Below are 19,662 nucleotides of genomic sequence, written 5' to 3' on the forward strand. Positions count from 1 at the left end.
TCAAATGGTTAAGTAGCTCGGGAAGCTGAGCATATTTGGGGGGCATTTAGTTGAGTTTAGGTCCAGAGATATAAGTAAACTGCATCCCACTCTGTAAAAGAAGATAAGTAATTTTCACAGGGCCTGTGAGATTTTATTTTTTTCTAGATTTATTTCCAGGAGAGGAGTGAACAGGAAGGAATAATTAAGCAAAGCAAAGTCCAAAGGAAAGTGCTTCTGGAAATCTATCTAACATTACATACTTTGTCTTTGTTGTTTCTTTTTATTCTTGCTTTCCTAAGAACCCAAAGTATATCTGGTTACCTAATTTCTTCAGTTCTTCCTCATAAAATTGTCAAGTTCTTTGCTGGACTTCAGCCACATCTGAAAGGGGGACTAGCATTCAAAGCTATTAAATACTTAAAAACTTTGATTAAAGAAGTTGCTGAATATTGGAGATGCAGAAACCACATTTCTACACCATAGCAAAGGTTGCTGTAAAAACTCCAGGCGGCTGGATCCTGCTCAGTGTGGCATGAATCACTTGCTGGTTATGTGTAAGCTTCCCTATCAATGTGTGGCTGGGAACTAGCTGCCATTCCTATTGCAATTTGCTGTGTCCCAGTGATTTAGCAAAGTGGAAGAGGGACACAGGGGCATGTTAAGAACTCTGGTGGGTTATGGTAAAGAACCACATTTGTGCCTTGGTAGTGGTTGTAAGGGCACAGGATGCACAATTGTGGGAAACTTGTATTTTTTCTACTTAGCATTCTTCTTTGCTGGTCTTGTAATTTTCCTGTAAGGCCTCTTTCTGGTTTTATTCTTTTACATTTGTAAAAGAATATTTGTGGATAAATAAATGACTGAGCTGTTAGATAAAGGTGAAAATAGCTAGTGCTCTTATCCTAGATTAATGCCAATTACTTTGTTACTTTGTTGTGTGAAGCTTTGTGTGATCCAAGTCTGGAAGAAGTCTGGACTGTATGTACAGATGTGAATGAAGACCTGTCTTGGAGGGAATGATGGTACTGTTGACCAGAGAGGTCAACTGGTTGACCAGAGAGGTGTTTGCCTTAATCTAGAAACCTGGAATTTTGTGTTTGTTCAAAACCTGAACATCTCAGAACTGGAACAGCAGTCTTCTGGCCTTCACAGCCTTCAAAAAACACTTTGCACAGGGTTTACATTCTCAAACATTTTAGACGTGACAGTTGTATTTCCAGCATTGCAACTGAGATGAAAATCCTAAGTTTGAAGAAAAATAGATTATTTATTTTATTAATATTTTCTCAAGTGGTTAATTAACTGAGATTGACAAGCTTTGAAGATTCTCATGTTCTTGTTATGCTCTTAAATTTGCCTTCCTAGTTGTTTGTAGGAAGTGTACTAAATGGGTGTACACGACCAAGCTGAGTCTTTGCTTAACACAGATTTGGTAATTTTTCCCTTCATGACAATCAGTACATGGGATGAATATAGATGTGAAGGGTTTTGGTGCTTTTGCTTTGGGAGGTTTTGGGGGCTTTATTTTTGTGGGGAGTGTTTTTGAGGTTTTTTTTTTGCTTTGTCTTCTTGTTGCTTAAAGACTGAACTGCTGATTCAGAGATTCCACATCTAGGCAGACAGGTACATGCATAAGAAACCATGTTCAGTATATTTCTGTATTTGTAGAGCTTTGCTTTCATTGTCTTAATTTCTTTTTAGCTGATATAGCTCAGAGGTACAGGATAAGCAAATACCCAACTCTGAAGCTCTTCCGGAATGGCATGATGATGAAGAGGGAATACAGGGGCCAGAGATCTGTGACAGCAATAGCAGATTACATCAGGCAGCAGAAGAGTAACCCTATTCGGGAGGTCCAGGATTTGGAAGAAATTAGTTCTCTTGATGTAAGTGTTTCAATTTTATTCCTTATCTGGAATTTCTTTCAATGTAGAACTGTGGAATGTTCAGTATCTTGTAGTTTTTTTTTAACTGAATGGAAAACTGGATCACATGCAATATTAAAAATTAGTGTGGTCACTTTGAGCTGCATTCATTCCACTACTAAGTTATTTATCTTGCTTTTAAAAATTTGAAAAGAATCATGTGTTGTATTTGACAAGATACTTTTAAATATTCCTCACCAAAAAAATACTCACGAGGATTATTGTTATATTCTTCTGAATATTGGAAAGGCAAAAAAGAAATAATTTCTGCATTTACTGACTGTTGAATGAATGGCATCTCTCAATTTAATATCTGTAGGGAGTAATGACAGTTTTTGATAATTTGATGCAAGTTATAATTCAACCTTTGTTTTTACAGCGCAGCAGAAGAAATATTATTGGGTACTTTGAGCAAAAGGACTCTGATAATTACAGAACCTTTGAAAGAGTAGCGAATATTTTGCATGATGATTGTGTGTTCCTCTCTGCCTTTGGGTAAGTTTTGAAATTTCTTGATTTCATGACTTCATTATTGAAATTCTGTTAATGAGGTCTATATAATTTTATTAAATAGACTTCTTTATTATTTTCAGTGTGGCATAGCTGAAGAGACTAAACCTTAATGGATAAATACACTGAAGGGATAGAAGGACAAAACTCTTCTTAGCCTTAATGTTTGCTGTGAAATTAAAATTTTAATTTTTCCTTCCTTTTTCTTTTTTTGCCATTCTTTGTTAGTATAGTTTAAATGTACCTGAGGAGGTTTGGGTGGGAGAATGGTAGACATTTGTGTCCCAAAAACCTGCATTATTAGAGGGAGAGGGTTTTTTTTATTCTTTCCCCTGTCTTTTTTTTTTTTTTCTTTTCCTTTTCTCTCTAGGGAATGTAGTTGCTTACTCATTTCCTCTTGGTGTTAGGGGAGCAGACCTTGTTCCAAAATACCTAATTTCTGTGCCTGGGGCTTTTTCATGCAGGTTTTATGTCACTGCACAGTGCAGTAGCTTAGAAAATTGCATTGGTGAGCTACACAGTGTAAGTCTGGAAGAAAAATCTACAGGAATTCGGATTTCTCCTTGTACAGATTTACAGTGATATTTCAAAATATTCAGTGGAAGAAGAATAGATTGGGAGTGATTCACTTTTTAAATAGCATATTAAAATCTAGATTGATTCTGCAGTGTTTAATGTGCCAGCACTGCCCAGTTTGAAGTGATTGGGCATTAATGTGATTGTCGTGGTTTCCAGTCTACCCGCAGTTGTAAAATCAGGAATTTGCATGATTTATGCCAGATTTTACGTTGCACAGGGTTGCCTCAGGGGTTTTTTTAATTGGATGTAGTGGAGAATAGCAGAGAAACTGAGAGGATGTATCAAGGTAGAAAATGTTTCATGTGTTTGGACAAAACCTGCTGTCAGTCCCTGATGCCTCTTCCAGTTTGTCTCTAGGAATGGTTTGTGGGTGGGTATGAGTGTTTGCAAAGTGCAGGGTTGCACATGGTTTCCCTTCCTTCAGTCCCCAGTCAGGTACTGCTACAACTGTGTAAGCAGCCCTGGCCATGACTTGTAAATCTGTGGTCTCTAGGTCTGTCAGTCTCATCCCTGGTGAGTGCCATTATCTCAAGTGTTTTCTGATGGCTGCATCCATCCTTGTTCTCAGCACAGCCACTATGAGTTGCTATTAGAATTTTAAATTATTTTTTGCCCCTCATTCAACTTTTCAAAAATAATTTTAAAACTTATTAGTAAGATAGCAATACTTCCAACATTCACTCTCCTGCTTTTTGAGTCTGTTCATCCTTGGTTTGCAGTTTGTCAATTGCCCATAATGAGAAGCAGTTTCCCACCAATTCAGTGTTAGCACTTGGTTGTTGGGCACTGTTCTTGAAGTACTATAAGTACTATAGGGGGTTTATTTTTATTTTTTGTCCAGATATAAGCAATAAGCAGACATAGTGGAATGGATCAGAGTTTGATTATTGATAACCTGCATGTGTAAATAAAGATTGCACAGCAGGTTTATCATTATTCTTATCTCCAGATACCCATTCCCATTCTAGCCTGGAGCTGTTAGTGTTTTAAAGTGCAGCCTTCCCAACAGCAACCTTGGGAGCTAAATGTTTTCATCTCTCAGTAGCTGAGGCTCTTCAACTTCCTAAAAATTGTATGTGCAAAGACTTCCAAGAGAGATGCTGGCTACAGATCAGTGTTTTTTATTCAGATTATATATAGCAAAATTTTTCATGGGGAGCTGGCATTGATCAGTTGAACTCTTCTGACTGAGCATCCTAACAGCCCCTGGAAAGGACTTTTGGTTTTGCTATGGACAGAGTTCAACAGCTACTTGGTTTGGGGAGGTTACATGAGTGGTCATGTTCAAATTTCTCTTAAGCTAAAGTAAAACAATCAATTTGACAGGAGGAACATAGCTGCTTGACTAACTTCTGTCAAGGCAGAACTGTCCCTTTATGCCAAAATTATTCTGTCTTTAGGTACTTGTAATAGCTTATTTTAAAACTCTGTTAATAGTATTTAGTTGCAGATGATTTTGATGCTTAAAACTGTTCTTAAATTAACTGGTCCTTACAGTTCTGTTAAGATCTGAAGTGACCACAGAAGAAGATTATTGAAAGAAGGCTTGTAAGCAGGAGGAGATAGATGAAGAATCTCATTAAGAGATTGTTAGAGTTAGATTTTAGAAATAGAGAGGAATGAATCTGTAATGTTTCTGAACATGGAAGAGAATGTTGAACAGGGAAAAAAAAGGCAAAAAATACTTTCATCTTAAAAGGCTATGATGGACTATAAGTAATTTATGGCAGAAAGTGATAAATCTTGGAACTGTTTTAATTTTACATTAGCAAGTAAGTATGGCAGGGGAGGGTGGGGGGGTTGTGTGCTTTCCAGAGATTCACCTTGTACATTATTGCTTCAAAAAAGACAAAATGCAAACTGAAGTGTTTCCATTTTAGTAGTTGTTTTAAAAAGGTGTATCTTCAGGCATTTGGGGTTTTCACATCATGTCCCCACTTTATTTGAGTTATCTGAAAAAAAATCAGTCATAGCTGCAGCTACTGGAGTGGAAGAACACATAAGAGGACATTCTGGGCTCTACCACAGGGTTACCCTGGAGCATGTATTTCATTATAGATTATCATCAGCTTTGCAAGCAGTGATTGTGCAGGTGGCTTCCATGGCTTCACTTTCTTATTCCATGAAGGTTTATTTGGGATGCAAGTGGTTTACTTCAGTCATGATTGTCGCTAGGAAGGCTCATTTCACATTATGGGGAGAGTCATGCTAGGAATACAAAAATGCATTTTAAAATACACATCTCTAAACTGATGCAAATACTGGTGGTGTAACATAACTGATGCTAGGCACCTTTTGTATGTGATAAGATAATTAGATCAAAAGAAATCAATAAAACATAGGTACTTTGAGTTCAGCCTTATGATTTCTGTAGTTTTCTTGGCACTCTAAATTGTTCAGACCCCCCTGGAAGATGTAGCTCATCTTGCAGTGAAGTAAATTCAGATAATTTATTTGACTTCTCTTACTTTTCTATCTTCTTCATTGGATGCACAGCTGTTCCAACTTACTTGAATAAGAGATGATAATTTTGGTGCACAAACCAGCAGCTTTCAGGGCGCTTTGCTGTGATTTGGGGTAAAATATTCTAAAGACAAGAGAGGAACTTAGCAAGGTGAGGTAGTAAGCTGAATAGCAAGGAGGAATTGTATATCTTAGAGGTACACTTGCTGTATCATCAGTGGCCAGGAACTGCATGCTGTGTCTTCTCTCTAGGTGTGTTCTGAGGGTAAAATGGACACTGGGGGCTCACTTGCCCTCCATTTTCTCATTGCTTTTTCCTACAGAGCACCTCAAAGCCCTTCTCTGTCAGGGTAGAGGAGATGGAAATTCTTAGTGTAAACTGTGGAATAGGAAGAGTAAATGCAAACAAGAATCCACCTTCCTCTTTGCTTCCTCAGGATTTTTTCTTTAATTCTTTGATAGTCTTTACCCAAAATTGTCCTGGCATTTATCACTTGTCACTTTGTTGCCTTTAGTCCAGACTTCTGATCTTAGGGATGCATCTTGCTGAATCCCTTAATGCCCTCTTATCCAGGCAGGCCAAGTTTCTATGGAGTCACTTTACAGTTTACTTTAAAAATTCAGGATTTTAATTCTCAAATTGTGAAGGGGTTAAAAAAAGAAGTAAGGAAAGGATATAAAATTAAAACATGAATTTGGTATCTCAGTTATTTTATTTGTCTATACCAAGACATGCTTACTGGTTGGTTTGTTGTAGGGCTATTTCAAAAGCAGAGAGAATTAGCGGAGACAATGTAATCTACAAGCCACCAGGGGTAAGTGTAACTATGTATTTTATTTTTATTGCTGTGATTATATGTGAATACAAACAAATGGAGACTGTATTCAGATCATTCAGTATGTTACTGCATCTCAGATCTTAGTTTTATTCCATCACTGAATAGTGTGAAGAATAGGATAATAGAAATTAGTGTTTCTGAGTTAGTGAAAAAGATCAGTCTCACATGTTAACAGTTAAAGCACAAAACCTAAACCTATAGTTTGAAATATCCATGTCAAAAAATGTAATCTTTCTTTTTTTTTTATTCAGTCAACACATCATGTGTGTTCTGTAGAACTTTAAAATCTCTGAAGCTGGTACACTTCATGTTTTTCAAAGCAAGTGACAGTTACTGTGTATTTTTATGACTGTCTATACTTAATTGTCTTGTATGCCTTAGTCCGCAAGGGTTAAGAGCTCTTCTGTTAATTAAAAAAAAAATTAATAAAATTAACTGTGGGTTAACAAACTCTCATAAACATAGTTTTACTGGAAGGAAAATTCAGTACAGAAGAAAACCTGCAAGAATTGCTTTATAGAGCCATACTATCTAAAACTTTGCTCCTTTCTCAAATTTACTGTATGAAAAGAGCTGCTTACAAAAAAGGAAATAGATGCAAATAGACATGAGGGGGAAGGGAGTTTCAAAGCATTTTTATTTTTTTCCAACAACAGAATTTATGGAGTTACCTAATTTATATGGCATTTCTGAATTAAGGTGTGCTTAATCATGGCTGCAGCTTGCGAAGTCATGCTTCACTTCATGTTAACCAAAATTGTAATTTAATTAAAGGATGCTAGCACTGAATTACAAGTTAAAGCTACTAGCAAATAAAGGAAAATTATTATTTATTCATATCTCTTTGGCAAAGCAAATGTAAAATAGCAGTTTCAAGTCCTGTAGGACATTAGGAGGGGGTTTTGATGAGTCTCTGTAACTATCAGCATTCACTGAAGCAGCTCACTATCTGCATTTAGTTTAGGTCTGGAGATAGTTTTTCTCAGCCTAGCAGAAATCTAAGTAGCCCTTACTTGAAGCATCCCTAATCTGGAAACAGAGTATCTCCCATTATTTATAAATTGTCTTATAAAATGGAATAGACTGCATAAATTATATTTAATATTTATTTTCCATTTGTACTTTTATCACACATTTAATAGAAATCTTGCATGCACAACGTTGAATATTGGTGTAAGATTTGTTTTAAATATTTGTATGAATATTGTAATTTTATGTGGAGTAGCTAATCTTTGTAGGCAGCAATGTCATTTTTACTGTTTCTCATCCTACTTTGTTTTTATTTTCAACAGGAAAATGCTCCAGATATGGTGTATTTAGGCTCACTAACCAATTTTGATTTGATTTATGCATGGACACAAGATAAATGTGTACCACTAGTTCGAGAAATCACATTTGAAAATGGAGAGGTAAGACTTTTTCTGCTATTCTATTTTTGGGGTTTCTTTCTTGAAACCAAAATGTCTCTTTCAAGGTCCCTATTCCACATCAAAAAGCTTTGTGTATTTTGGTTTAGACAGAAAATGGCTGTCAGATAATGTCTTTTCATTCTTTAGGATCTTTTTGATTACTCTTGAAATTCACTGGAGGCAGATCTGTAGTAGATTTATACACTACCAAAGTAAGCAGCTATAATTTCAGAACTATTAAGGCTGGGAAAGACCTCTAAGATCATTGAGTCCAGCAGTTAACCCAGCACCACTGTCCTCAGCACTAAACCTTGTCCCCAGTTGCCACATCCACGTGGTTTTGAGCACTTCCAGGAATGGTGATTCTGCCACTTCCCTGAGCAGGCTGTTCCAGTGCTTCACAACCCTTCCCATGGAGAAGTTTTTCCCAACATCCAATCTAAGCCTATCCTGGTGCAACCTGAGATCATCTCCTCTTCTCCTGTCACTTGTTACGTGGGAGAAGAGGCCAGCCCCCACCTGGCCACAGCCTCCTTTCCGGCAGGTGTAGAGAGCAACAGGGTCTCTCCCCTGAACCTCCTTTTCTCCGGGCTAAACATCCCCAGCTCCCTCCCATTGATGTTAATGTGAGTGGTAGAAAAATATTACTGTATTAACCACTTCCAAAGCATTATCAGATAAATAAGCACACTAAATGGTGGCTGACCATGGAATCTTCTGGGAATGGTAATGAAAACCATGTGGGGCTTTTATTTTCAATCTGTGTAAAAGCACTGGTAACTTAATCTTTTTAGTTTCATGTGTTGTTTCCCATGCTTTTCTTCTTTTGGCTGCAATTTGTCAGGTAGAATTTGGGAGTTTGTTTTTAAACATATTTTCTTCTCATCATTATTATTTCTTTCAAGATTTTTTTGTTTTCTTTTGTAGCTTCTTTTGTTCATATCCTATTCCATATTTTACTTTGTTCTTTGTAAAATAAATAACGTGAAAAAAAGTCCTTGGAAAATTATCAAGGTTGTAGCATCTCAAAAGGAGTATTTGTACATAAGTACAGAATCTGTTAGAAAATCTGCCAAGGTTTATCACAAATAATGGTACACTGTCCATACTGGATGAGAAACCAGAGAATCAGTCGTGATTCATTCACAGTTTGCACACTTAATTCTTTTTATCCTGAATCTGCTGTTCTAGGCACATGCAGCACTTCAGGTTTCATGGCAGAGGGAGGGACAGGGTGGTTTTACTTAGGCCATGATTATTGACTGTTTTCTAGTCAATCCTGCCAGCTTTTATTGGAAAGCTCTGATAGTTAACAGATCTTAATTCTTCATTTGCAACTCAAAATGTAAAAGATGTCACATGTTAACATCTTTAGAAGTGTGTGGTAGATACTCAGTGTACTTTTTCCATGGTGAAACAGGATTCTGAGCCTTGGAAGCCAAGGTTCATCACTGTTAGCTTGTACCACATTCTGTTGTGGTTTCTCTGGTTGTTCCCTTAACCCTTGATTCTGGTTTGCTTAGGCAGATAGTTACAATTGCAATGTGACATTTTGCACGGCAAAGTTTGTTAAAAAATTTCCGTGTTACTGGTACCCAAACAAATTTAAACATGCCAAAATTGAGATATTTCTGCATGCTGAGATTGTACAGTTATTTAAATGGGCTCATATTGTGCATACTGCACACAAGATAAAAATATGAACTGCTGTGACTGTTAAACTGTATTGATGGCCCTAGAATGCACTTTAAACACCCAGTAATTGAGCTCTGAAGCAGGATTTTCTGCTCAAGGACTGCCCATTTGAGTTCCTGTGCTTGACTGGCAAAGGCTGTTGGGATCAGGATATAATTCAGAAGAAATCCCTGTTTAACCTGGAATCAGGCTGTGTAGTTCTGTGTTAAATGGCTGCAGTGAACCTGTGTCATCCAACAGTGGTGCTGAGCTGTGAGGTTTGGAACCAGTAAGAAGTTCCTCAAAGGCGCACAGAAGTGATGTGGGAAGTTGAGATGTAATGGAAAGTCTTCTGATTTCCTTAGTGCCAAACAACACAGTAGGGAAGCTCCCTCTCCTTTTGAGGGAGCTTCCACTTGTCCTGCCTGGTCAGAGAGACATGGTATGAAAGCTGGAATAGCACAGGAAACAAAGGGAGGTATCTTATAGAAGGGCTAAAATTAGCAAGGTTCATGCAGCTGTTCTTAAAGCCTGTTTGGAGATGAATTGATCTTGTGAATGTAACTTGCTGAGGTTGTCATTTTAGCTGCTTGCAAGCAACTGAAGACCTTAGAGCCAGAATATGAAGCTGTTTAGGAGTTCTCCCTCTGGAAATGCACTTGCTGAAGAGAGAGAAATGGAGCCATAATTATAGTGGTACAAGACAGACTTTTTCCCGTCCTGTAGTAGGACAGGAGGCTGAGACCCAGCTGAATGTGTGTGTAAAAATGAGAATGAGCAAATATGATTAGTTGTTGTTTTAGGGATTGGATTTCAAGAGCACTGAAGTTATGGGGATCTCTGCAGTCTTCTGTTTAAAAAACCATGCTTCAACTTACCTGGTGGACTTGGTTGAGTCATTTCATGAACCCTGTGTAACTGGCTGCCTACTGACAGGGGAAGTCTTTCCTTCAGCTTACAGCAAATTGAAAATATCTGAAGAAACCCTTCTATTAGGCAGCAGAATAAGCCACTACTGTCTTTCCCAAAAAGCACAGTTTTTGTGCTGATGTAGGCTAGAATCAAAGCAATAGCAGCACTTGCTTGTTATACAAATGCATTTGTGGAAATGAAAGATAAACAACTGTAGGCATTTCTTAGATGGTAAATTATTATTTCTTCAATCAGGCTGTAGTGAGTTGAGATGACAAAAATCACTTTTGGAGCAAGCGTTTGTGTTTTGTTTGATTAAAAGAAAATTCTGAATAAATTATTCAAGGCAATCCTGTATTTATCTGTCTGTGGGCAGAGGTCTTTAAAAGGCTGCAAGAACAGATTCATATGAGGAACTAAAGTTTACCTGTCCAGCAAAGGATGACCAGTCAGGACACAGTTACTGGCAGGAGAGCAGCAGTTGATCATAACTGCTCTGGCTGTGTCATTAGCTTCTGCTTTTCTCTTTTTTAGTGAGGAGGGAATAGAATTATTCAAAGACACTTCTTGTGTTATGCTAAGAAACCACCAATTTACTATGTGAATAAGCTAGAACTGGGTTCTAGAGTACACCCTCAGCCTTCTGTAGCATTTAACAACCCTGGTGTTTCAAGCCTTATTTGTCTGGTGGTTTCTCTGGAGCTGCTGTGTTTCCTCAGAATTGAGTTATTTCTTTTGCACAAGTATTCCAGTGAAAGTGTGTCCCTTCCCAAAATGCTGATAATGACTTTCTCTCATCCTTTGTATGATGTATATGATAAGAGGGAGGAAACGTGGTTAACTGTATCACTCGGGTATCTCAGAGGAAGGGTCAGCAGTTTACATCTTTGGTCTTGCTCTTTTGCCTGTTTTTTAAAGTGGAATTCTCACTGAATTTGAAAATTGTGGAATCACTTAATTTGGTGCCTTTAAGAAATGGGAGATATTAGTTTGTCCTTTGTTTTCTGTGCAGGAACTGACAGAAGAAGGCCTTCCTTTTCTCATACTTTTCCACATGAAAGATGACTTGGAGAGTTTAGAGAAATTCCAACAGGAGGTTGCACGGCAGTTAATAGGTGAAAAAGGTTTGTAATAATTCCCACTACTTCTTGACTTTACTGGTATAATTTTTTTCAGACAACTCAGTGGAGTGGAAGCAAAGGCCAAACAGAATTGTAGCTTTCAAGCTCTTGAGACTGAAGGGCTTGATGCATTTTTGGCAGTGAGGACCAACTCCTCTGGAAATTATTAAAATAGATGCGCAATTTATTAGTAAGTAAGTTTCAGAAATCATTTTTGTCTGAATGACTTAATGTGTTTTGAGAGGGCATTAAACAAAGCTTCAGTTTGTAATATGGAAAAAAAAAAACACTTTAAGAAAATCTATTATTTTGGTGGTGTTGCTTATTCAGACCTATTTTCAGGTTTTGCATGTTGTATCTATCTAATATCTCCACCTTTGTAATACTTAGGAAAGGGGTTTAGTGGTTTCAAGTGGGTTTCAAGATGATCATAATAAAAATCCTAACATGGGTTTTTGTCTGCTCACAATGTTAAGGTACAATAAACTTCCTCCATGCTGACTGTGACAAATTCAGGCACCCACTCCTCCACATTCAGAAGACTCCAGCAGACTGCCCTGTCATTGCCATTGATAGCTTCAGGCACATGTATGTCTTTCCAGACTTCAGTGACTTGTCGTAAGTATTTTTCTTGGTGCATTTTCATTTGAAAAGAGCAAGTGAAAAGGCTCATACTTTAATCAGTACTGTCGTAAGAAGATGAGTAAATCTAATGTCACTAAGGCTGCCTCTGTGTGATTTAGTGTCAGAGACTTATAGCAGGATGAGCTGACGTGAAGTCATTGTTTAAATGGAGTTGTATTACTTTATGCAAGAAAAGAATCTCATATGAAGATTCTTTTCCACCATGGTTAGGCATTTGAAGCCTGGCATGGCATTCTTAGTAATGATTTAGATATCTCAACTATAAATGATTAAAAATACTACATGGAATGTGAAGTACTGTGTTATTCAGGGATTACTGTGAAAAGCAGCATGTAATAATTCCCAGCCTGCTGGCTTGGGTTTTCCTGCAGTGCAGTTCTAGCCTTCCTGCATTAGTCTACACCTGGAAAGCTGGCAAAGAAATATTTGTGTGGGTTTGTGAAATTTTCCATGTGCAACTTGGAAAATGGCCAATCACTGGCATGTTTATCTGGATAAAATATGTTACAGCAAAGTACTGGGGTGCTTGGGTGAAATACTGCTGGGATAACCCTCACTGCCTCAGCCTGACTATGGTGCTCTGTCCTTGGGAGCAGCTGTTCTGTCTGGCATGGGTCAGTCAAGGAATGAAAATGTGTAAATGTTCTCTTCAGGGGCTTTCCACCTGAGACAAGTGCTCTGTCTTTGTCTTCTGGTTGGGTGTTAAAAAAACCTCCAGTTTCTGTCTCAAAGGAGGCAGCTGCACATACACTGCCTGCTAACTCCTGGTTAGATGTCTAGGCTGGATATTTAATTTTTGTCAAAACCAAGGATTCAGACTTAGCATGCAACGTCAATGTAGTATCATGTTTGGTTCTGCTGTTCCAGGAGACATTCTTCTACCCGAGATACTGACATCTGGGAGGAGAGTTTGAACTTAGCTTCTTTCTGCAGTTCTCCACAGGCTTATCTACAAAATGTTGCCTGTGATGTATCTTGATTAGTGCTTTTCAAATATCTGAAGCTGTGTATGTTGAAATTCTTGATAAGTGACTATTTTTCTCCCTGTGTTTCTGTTTCATTGGAAGATTGTATTCACTGCACACCCCAGGAAAAAAATAGGATATTTTCATTTTAAAACCTCTCTTTTTATTGGCACTTTTTAAACAGCTCTAAAACAAATTAACATCTCACTGAGAGGTAGTAGAGATGTTTAGTTTAGGCTTTGATGTTATGTTTCTTAAATGTTCAGTTTCTGTGAAACACTGTCAAAATAATGAGAGCTACTTGCTTGATGTGTACCAGTTGTCACTTACAAATGAAGCTGAAAGAGATGTCAGGATTGTTGACAGTTGCCTAATGATAAATAATTACTCAACCTTACTCTAGGACGTTGAGCTGATACTTAGAAATAGCAAAACACAGTTTGGGAAACAGGAAGAGCTTGGAGCTCCTGGGAAGATACTCTTTTGTGTACATGTGGTTTGGATGTTTTTGTTGTTTCTTGGGTGGTTTTGTATGGTGGTTTTATTTTTCAATAATAAGTAAAATCTTAATTCTGAGATTTTCATCTACCACTTCAGTAACCTTCTGGACTCTGATAAACTGGCTCCGGGCTGTCTCTTGTAACCTCAGTGTTGCCAGCAGCCAACAGGGTTTGGATGTGGCACTTTGAGAGCTGGGCTACTAAAAGATTTCTTCTCTCTTTAGGGAGCTCATTGTCTTTTTGGAGAATAGGCACTTGGCAGGCAAATGAGACCATCACTATTTTATCCTCATCTGTTGGCCACCTGGCCCTATTCATCCTGCTGTTCCAGGGTGGAAACGATAGCAGGGAGTGTCCAACAGATGTGCTGTAGCTTCAGCAAGAACAGGCTGAGCCACACAAGGCTGCAGGCACCGAGTGCCCCTGCTGCATTAGGAGAGGAGAATGCCTCCAGCAATGTGTCTGCCCTAGAACAGGGGCAGGAGCCCAAGGAAAAGCAGGGAGCAGTAAGTCAGCTGTCCCTATAACCAGGCTGGAATGAACCCCTTTTTCTCCATTGATACTAATTAATGATCTCATCTGGGATGGGAAGGGGCCTCTTAAAGTATCAGTGTAATACTGATTGGTTACAGACATTGCTGTAATGATACCCTCTGAATCAATATTTGCTGCATTTTATCCATAGCATTTTCTGATGATTTTAAATATTGCTGATAGTTTGTCTGACCACACTTTCTTCCTCTTTCCTACATGTAATTAATTTCATGAAATACTCCCTGCAAAACCTGTGTCCATTCACACATTACCTTTAGATTGCATGCGGAGTGCCCACACTAGAATTTTTTATCTCATCTTTAATACTTACTAGATTAATTCTTCCCTTTGAGATTTTTGGTCAACTTGACATTTCACAAATAAAACTGGATGCTGTAGTTTAGCACGTTTGCTGTGGGTGACAGTAGATGATCTCAGATTAGATTTACATTGATATCCTCTTAGTGCTTATCTGTGGTGTGTGTGCAGTTGCTGAGGCAGTAGAGAGCCTTTCAAAGATGTTTTGTCAATAGTGCTCCCCAAGTGTCATTTGTATCTGTAAACTGTGCATTTGGAACCTGCTGTTCCCTCTTACATTACAGTTAGTGGGGAGCTGAAGGGAGTTCACAATGAAGTTATTGGCTGGTACAGCTCTGTGGGAGTTATTGAAAAGATGAAATACTTGCTGTGTTCTCAAGAGACAGTGGAAAGAAAAAGAAGCTGGTGGGATACCTTAGCAAACCATGTGGCTCCCTGTCCTCTATTAATCACCTAAAAGTAGGCATAGTGTGCTAGGTAAACAGGAGTTGGCTACTCTAAGCAGTGCACTTTAAATCTCCTGTGTTTGGACTTAATTTGTAATAAACATGTGGATGTTTCTGTTGATTTTGTTCCAGAGTTCCAGGTAAACTGAAGCAATTTGTACTAGACTTGCATTCTGGAAAATTGCATAGAGAGTTTCATCATGGCCCTGATCCAACTGATGTAGCACCTGGTCAGGTAAGGTTACAGCAAATACATTTCATTTGGTCATTTAGTAAAGACCTTTTTATTACTCTTTGTCAGAGCTGTACCTTCTGGTATATTTGTACTTTAAACTTCTGTCTTTTGAAAGAGAAAATCTATTAACAGAAGCATAACATTACCACCTTTGCTTGGCTCCTCAACCTTCTCTGGGTGAAGGCAAGGGAGTATCAGGGGTGGTAGGCATTAGGGTAATATGGTACCTATTTGCCTTGAATAAGGGAAGAGTATAAGAATATTTATTTTCTCCACTGAAACAGGAGATCTTGGGCTGGATGACTCTGACTTCACAGAGCTGCTCTTAGGTTCTCCTGTGACTTCAGTGCAAAAGCTGATAATCCATCATAGCTGCATTATTTCCACACAGCACACTACTAGAGGGTGCTTCTAAGGGGAAACAACAATTGAATATTTTATATATTACCAGTGTAAGCAGAAGGAAATTATTAGAGCATCAAGAAAGGATGGGTGAGCAGTAATAGGCATTACTGCTTTTGTTAATGTGGTTGACAAACAGCATTAGCAGTGCTCACAGGCTGCACTTGTCAGTTTGATTTCCTCATGGTTCTACTCAAACCTTGTCATGTTGTGTAATTACATGCCTGGAAGTCACTTCTGGGATCTCTTCAGAAACACAACTACAAGATCCTTCTCCAGACAAAAGTCAGAAGGCCCTCAGTGTCAGAAAAGAAAGGACATGACCAGTCCCAATTCCCTATGCTCATTGCAGTCTTCTAATGGTGTCTCTATCAGCCTTTGTATCTTCTTGATACTCCACTCAGCTCACAAGCTTGGGGTCCTGCTGAAAAGTGCAAATTTAACTGTCAGGGAACATTTTCTCTACCTTGGGCACCCTCCAAAGAAAGAACCTTTTTTAAACACTTTGTTCAAGGTATACATGGTGTTGTCCAGGGCTCAGAGCCACTTTGGTGCCAGAGGAGCACTGGTGCCCTTGTGCTGGGGAGCCTTGGGCCATTCCATGGCTGAGGGACAGAAACTATTTACAGCTACAGTCTCCTTTTCCTGCGCATCTGCAGAATGTGGTAAGGATGGCACTGCTCTAAGTCGATTGCAGCCTCCTGTTTCCCTGCTCAAAAGATTTAGAAGTGTGAAAGCCCTGGAGGGCTTGCCTTGGCCAAGAGAATGACTGATTTTGAATGTTGTCATGACTGGCTGTGAAAACACGTGGGCTGAATTGTCTCAGCAGTAATTCATTTGAGTTGTAGTTCCCTGTGTTTCTCAGAAATTCATTGAGCAACCAGAATTCAGGTCATCAGGAGGAGGGGCAGAAATAAGGGCTGGGACTGAGGCATAGGCCAGGCACTTGCCCTGAGGAGGAGGCTTGGCCAGGGAAGGAGGAAGCCTGTGGAGTCCCTGGATCCTGCTGCCTGCCCATCTGGGCACAGGCACAGGAACCAGAGCTGCAGGCTCGCTCTTGCCTCATTTCTGCCTTGAAAAATGCACACAAAACCTGGGATGTTTACATTGCCATCTCTGCATGGCATCCTGCCATCTTGTGGAAGATGTGGATGCAATGGAAATAAATACTGGCACTCACTAAACTGGAGGCTGCTGTCGTGGGTCACCCATGCCCCTTGAATTGCATGTATTTTTGTATGGGGTGTTTTCTTTTAGTTTCCATGGAAAAGCAATTCTAAAATACTTTTGCAGTGAAGTCACTTCTGCCCTGGTATATCTCATAAAACACATGCAGGTAAATCTAGAATGCCTCCAAAGCCAGTGGTGGATTAAAGCAAATACACAATGGGGTACATTTGAAATACTTCTGTGTGACTTGTACAGAAATTCATGTGATGGCCACTGCCCTTGAGATGTTACAACAAAAGGAATATCCTTAACTGGAATTGCTTAATTAATGTGTGTCTGTGTTCCACCTACTTGGGACTCTGAACATACCTTCCAAAAAAACCCCCAACATTTCTGCATTCACATAATGCTATAAATTCATTTAATGGAGATGACTCATTATTAGTCTAACAAACAATTTTACTGTTTGTTCTGTTTTTCAGCCAATTCAGGATTTAGCAAGCAGCCCACCAGAGAGCTCATTCCAGAAACTGGCACCCAGTGAACATAGGTACACCTTATTGAGGGAAAAAGATGAACTTTAAAAAACTTGAAATAATCTTGCAAGCCTTTCAGACAGCAGCATTGACTTCTGTGTGGTGGAAATAGTAAACCTATATTTTCATAATTCTATGTGTATTTTTATTTTGAATAAACTGAAAAATAATTTTTTTCTCCCCAGGCTTGTAAATACATTTGGTTTGGTGGGTCATTCTGTACAGCATCTTTCAAACAATACATTCTTAATGCTATAGTAAAATATCAGAGACCCATCCAGACTCTTGATCTAACTCTGTAAAACTTTTATAATCCAAATGAAGGTATCCTTGCCAGAGACATGCTGTTAACTTGCACTATCCCATTAAATAGGACTTTTGGGTTGTTTTCTGTGTAACCTTGGTAGTATGTGCTTTTTCTTCTTCTGTGAACAGCTATCCTGGTAATCTATTTCTTTGTCACATTTTCTCCAACTTAAGAGGGTCTTCTATTCTGGATACTTGGGAGGGGAATAAATTAAAGTTTTACAGAATCTTGTGTGGTGCTTTACTGGCTGTAAATATCTAAGCAATTTAACAATCCAGAATATTAAAATACCAAGTGAGGAGAGGAAAAGTTCTGATGATAATGGCTATATTTTCAATGAAGGGGCTGTACTGACCTGCTCCGATTTCCTGGAACTCAGATTGTTATGCTGCCCACCAGATTGTGGCAGAAGGACAGGAATGTTAAAAACCTTTCAGCATCAGAGAGGACTAGGACTGGACTGGTACCTGAGTTTGTCAGTCCTAAATTTTTATCTGTATGTATGTTACCATTAGTCTCTGGGTATTTTGGGGTTTTTTTTCCTTCTGGGTCCCTGCCTCCCTGGCAGACACTGTTCAAACAACCATTGCAAATTTTCTGTTACTCTTTGCCTGGCTTGTGCCTCACTTATTGTGTACTCTTTGAATTCTGTTCTGAAGAAGGAATTACCATTTTCCTTGTGGCATTCTGTTTCCTCAATGAACCTTCAAGCTGCTGGGTGAGGTGAACATACAGTAACTGTGAGAGGGCAGAATATCTCTTGATTTGTGCTGCATTGCTGGAGATTACTGGATTTGTGCCCTTACTGCACAGACTGTACATCTGTGACTTGGGCCCCAGGGCTCAGTGTCCTTGGAAGCAAGTTTGTTCTCTGCACAGGTGGAACACTGGGTTCTGGTTTACTTAGGAAAGTGCCCCAGCCTGTGCAGTCACTGCTCAGGACCATTTTGCCTCTCAGCTTGATGCCACTGGCTCAGTTATTGACAGAGGACATGACACAGTTAGTGACATGGTCCTGAGCAGCTGTGGCAAAAGTTGATCCCACGACAGGCTCCTGACTCAAGCCCCTGCAGCACCAGGCACAGCAGATTTCTAAGGAGCGTTTCTGAGGACAGAGTTGCTGGTACTACACTAAGCTACAGCTGACTATGCAGCTGCAGAGTTGGGAGCTGAAACAATATTGCAAAGTTTTATTTACAGCTATACTTTTTTGTTGGTTTTGTGAATCTGCATTTTGGAGTGCACATAAAATGCTTGAAAGCCAGGTCTTTTCCTGCCCCATTCTCCATCTCATCACAAATCAAGCATTTTTGGCAGCTGAGTCATACTGCCTTCCAGCTGAAATCAGAAGATGTGAGCAGGGTATGGTTTTAAGGCTGGCACTTATTATCTGCAGGTTGTATTATGCAACTTCTGGAGTTCTAGGACCTGAAATTTTAGTCTATTATTACATGATACCTGCAAGTACTTACCTTACTTCTCTGAGGTTCCTATTTTTCCTTGAGATTCTTGGAGGAATGGGATTTATAATTGCTGTTTGGTAGAAGGTATCTAAACTTCTCTTTCTGAAGAGAGATGATCACCATCACCCAGCAGTCCACTGGCTGGTGCTCTCAGCTAGGAAGTGCAAGAGATGAGCCCCCTCTGCCCTGCCTTAATTCAAGTTTCCTTTTGAGGGTAAGGACTTGCTCCCAGAGCTTTGGCATCCCCAGCACTAGTCTGAGGGTTAGATGTAACAGTTTTATGACAGTTCATGCTCAAGTAATTTTGGTGCATTCATTGGAGTTGGACCTGATTTTCCTGAGTTCTTGATGACCACTGACCCAGCTGCACCAGTGCTCAAGTCCCTTTTCTCTTTGCAGGTAGGAGGTAGCACAGCTAAAGCTGAGCTGGGCTTGCCCATTGAGCCTTTACCTGGGAAAGCCAAGTGCTTGTCAAAAGCCAAGTTGTGTTTCAAATTGAGCCCTTGCACTCTGAACATCTGCATCTGTGGTTTTAACCATTTGGTGCTCAACTTCCCACTCCCTTTAACACTTCTCACAGCTTTTCCAGGAGAAGTTGTCAAAAATATTAGTGTTATCCCCTTAGGGAACAAAACCATTCCAAACTGTGTTCCACTGAACTTGAGTCCCTTTCTGAGCCACTGTGTGTGTATGAGTTACTGGATTTACTGACATTTTAGGAAGTTCT

The 19,662-nt window shown here is 39.2% G+C and overlaps 1 protein-coding gene across 1 annotated transcript in view; it reads left to right on the plus strand.

The window, feature by feature from the left end:
- The window catches only part of ERP44 (endoplasmic reticulum protein 44), a 47,560-nt gene extending 29,862 nt beyond the window's left edge, over positions 1-17,698 (plus strand). The window contains exons 5-12 of the mRNA XM_063164698.1: positions 1,684-1,868; positions 2,287-2,402; positions 6,217-6,274; positions 7,591-7,707; positions 11,306-11,417; positions 11,891-12,032; positions 14,955-15,057; positions 17,112-17,698. Coding sequence (XP_063020768.1) covers positions 1,684-1,868; positions 2,287-2,402; positions 6,217-6,274; positions 7,591-7,707; positions 11,306-11,417; positions 11,891-12,032; positions 14,955-15,057; positions 17,112-17,213 — 935 coding nt within the window. The 3' untranslated portion in view covers positions 17,214-17,698. The remainder of the gene's footprint in view (positions 1-1,683; positions 1,869-2,286; positions 2,403-6,216; positions 6,275-7,590; positions 7,708-11,305; positions 11,418-11,890; positions 12,033-14,954; positions 15,058-17,111) is intronic.
- The last annotated feature ends 1,964 nt before the right edge of the window (positions 17,699-19,662 follow it).

Source organism: Melospiza melodia, chromosome 1 (assembly GCF_035770615.1).
Source record: "Melospiza melodia melodia isolate bMelMel2 chromosome 1, bMelMel2.pri, whole genome shotgun sequence".
In the NCBI taxonomy this organism is placed as follows: Eukaryota; Metazoa; Chordata; class Aves; order Passeriformes; family Passerellidae; genus Melospiza; species Melospiza melodia.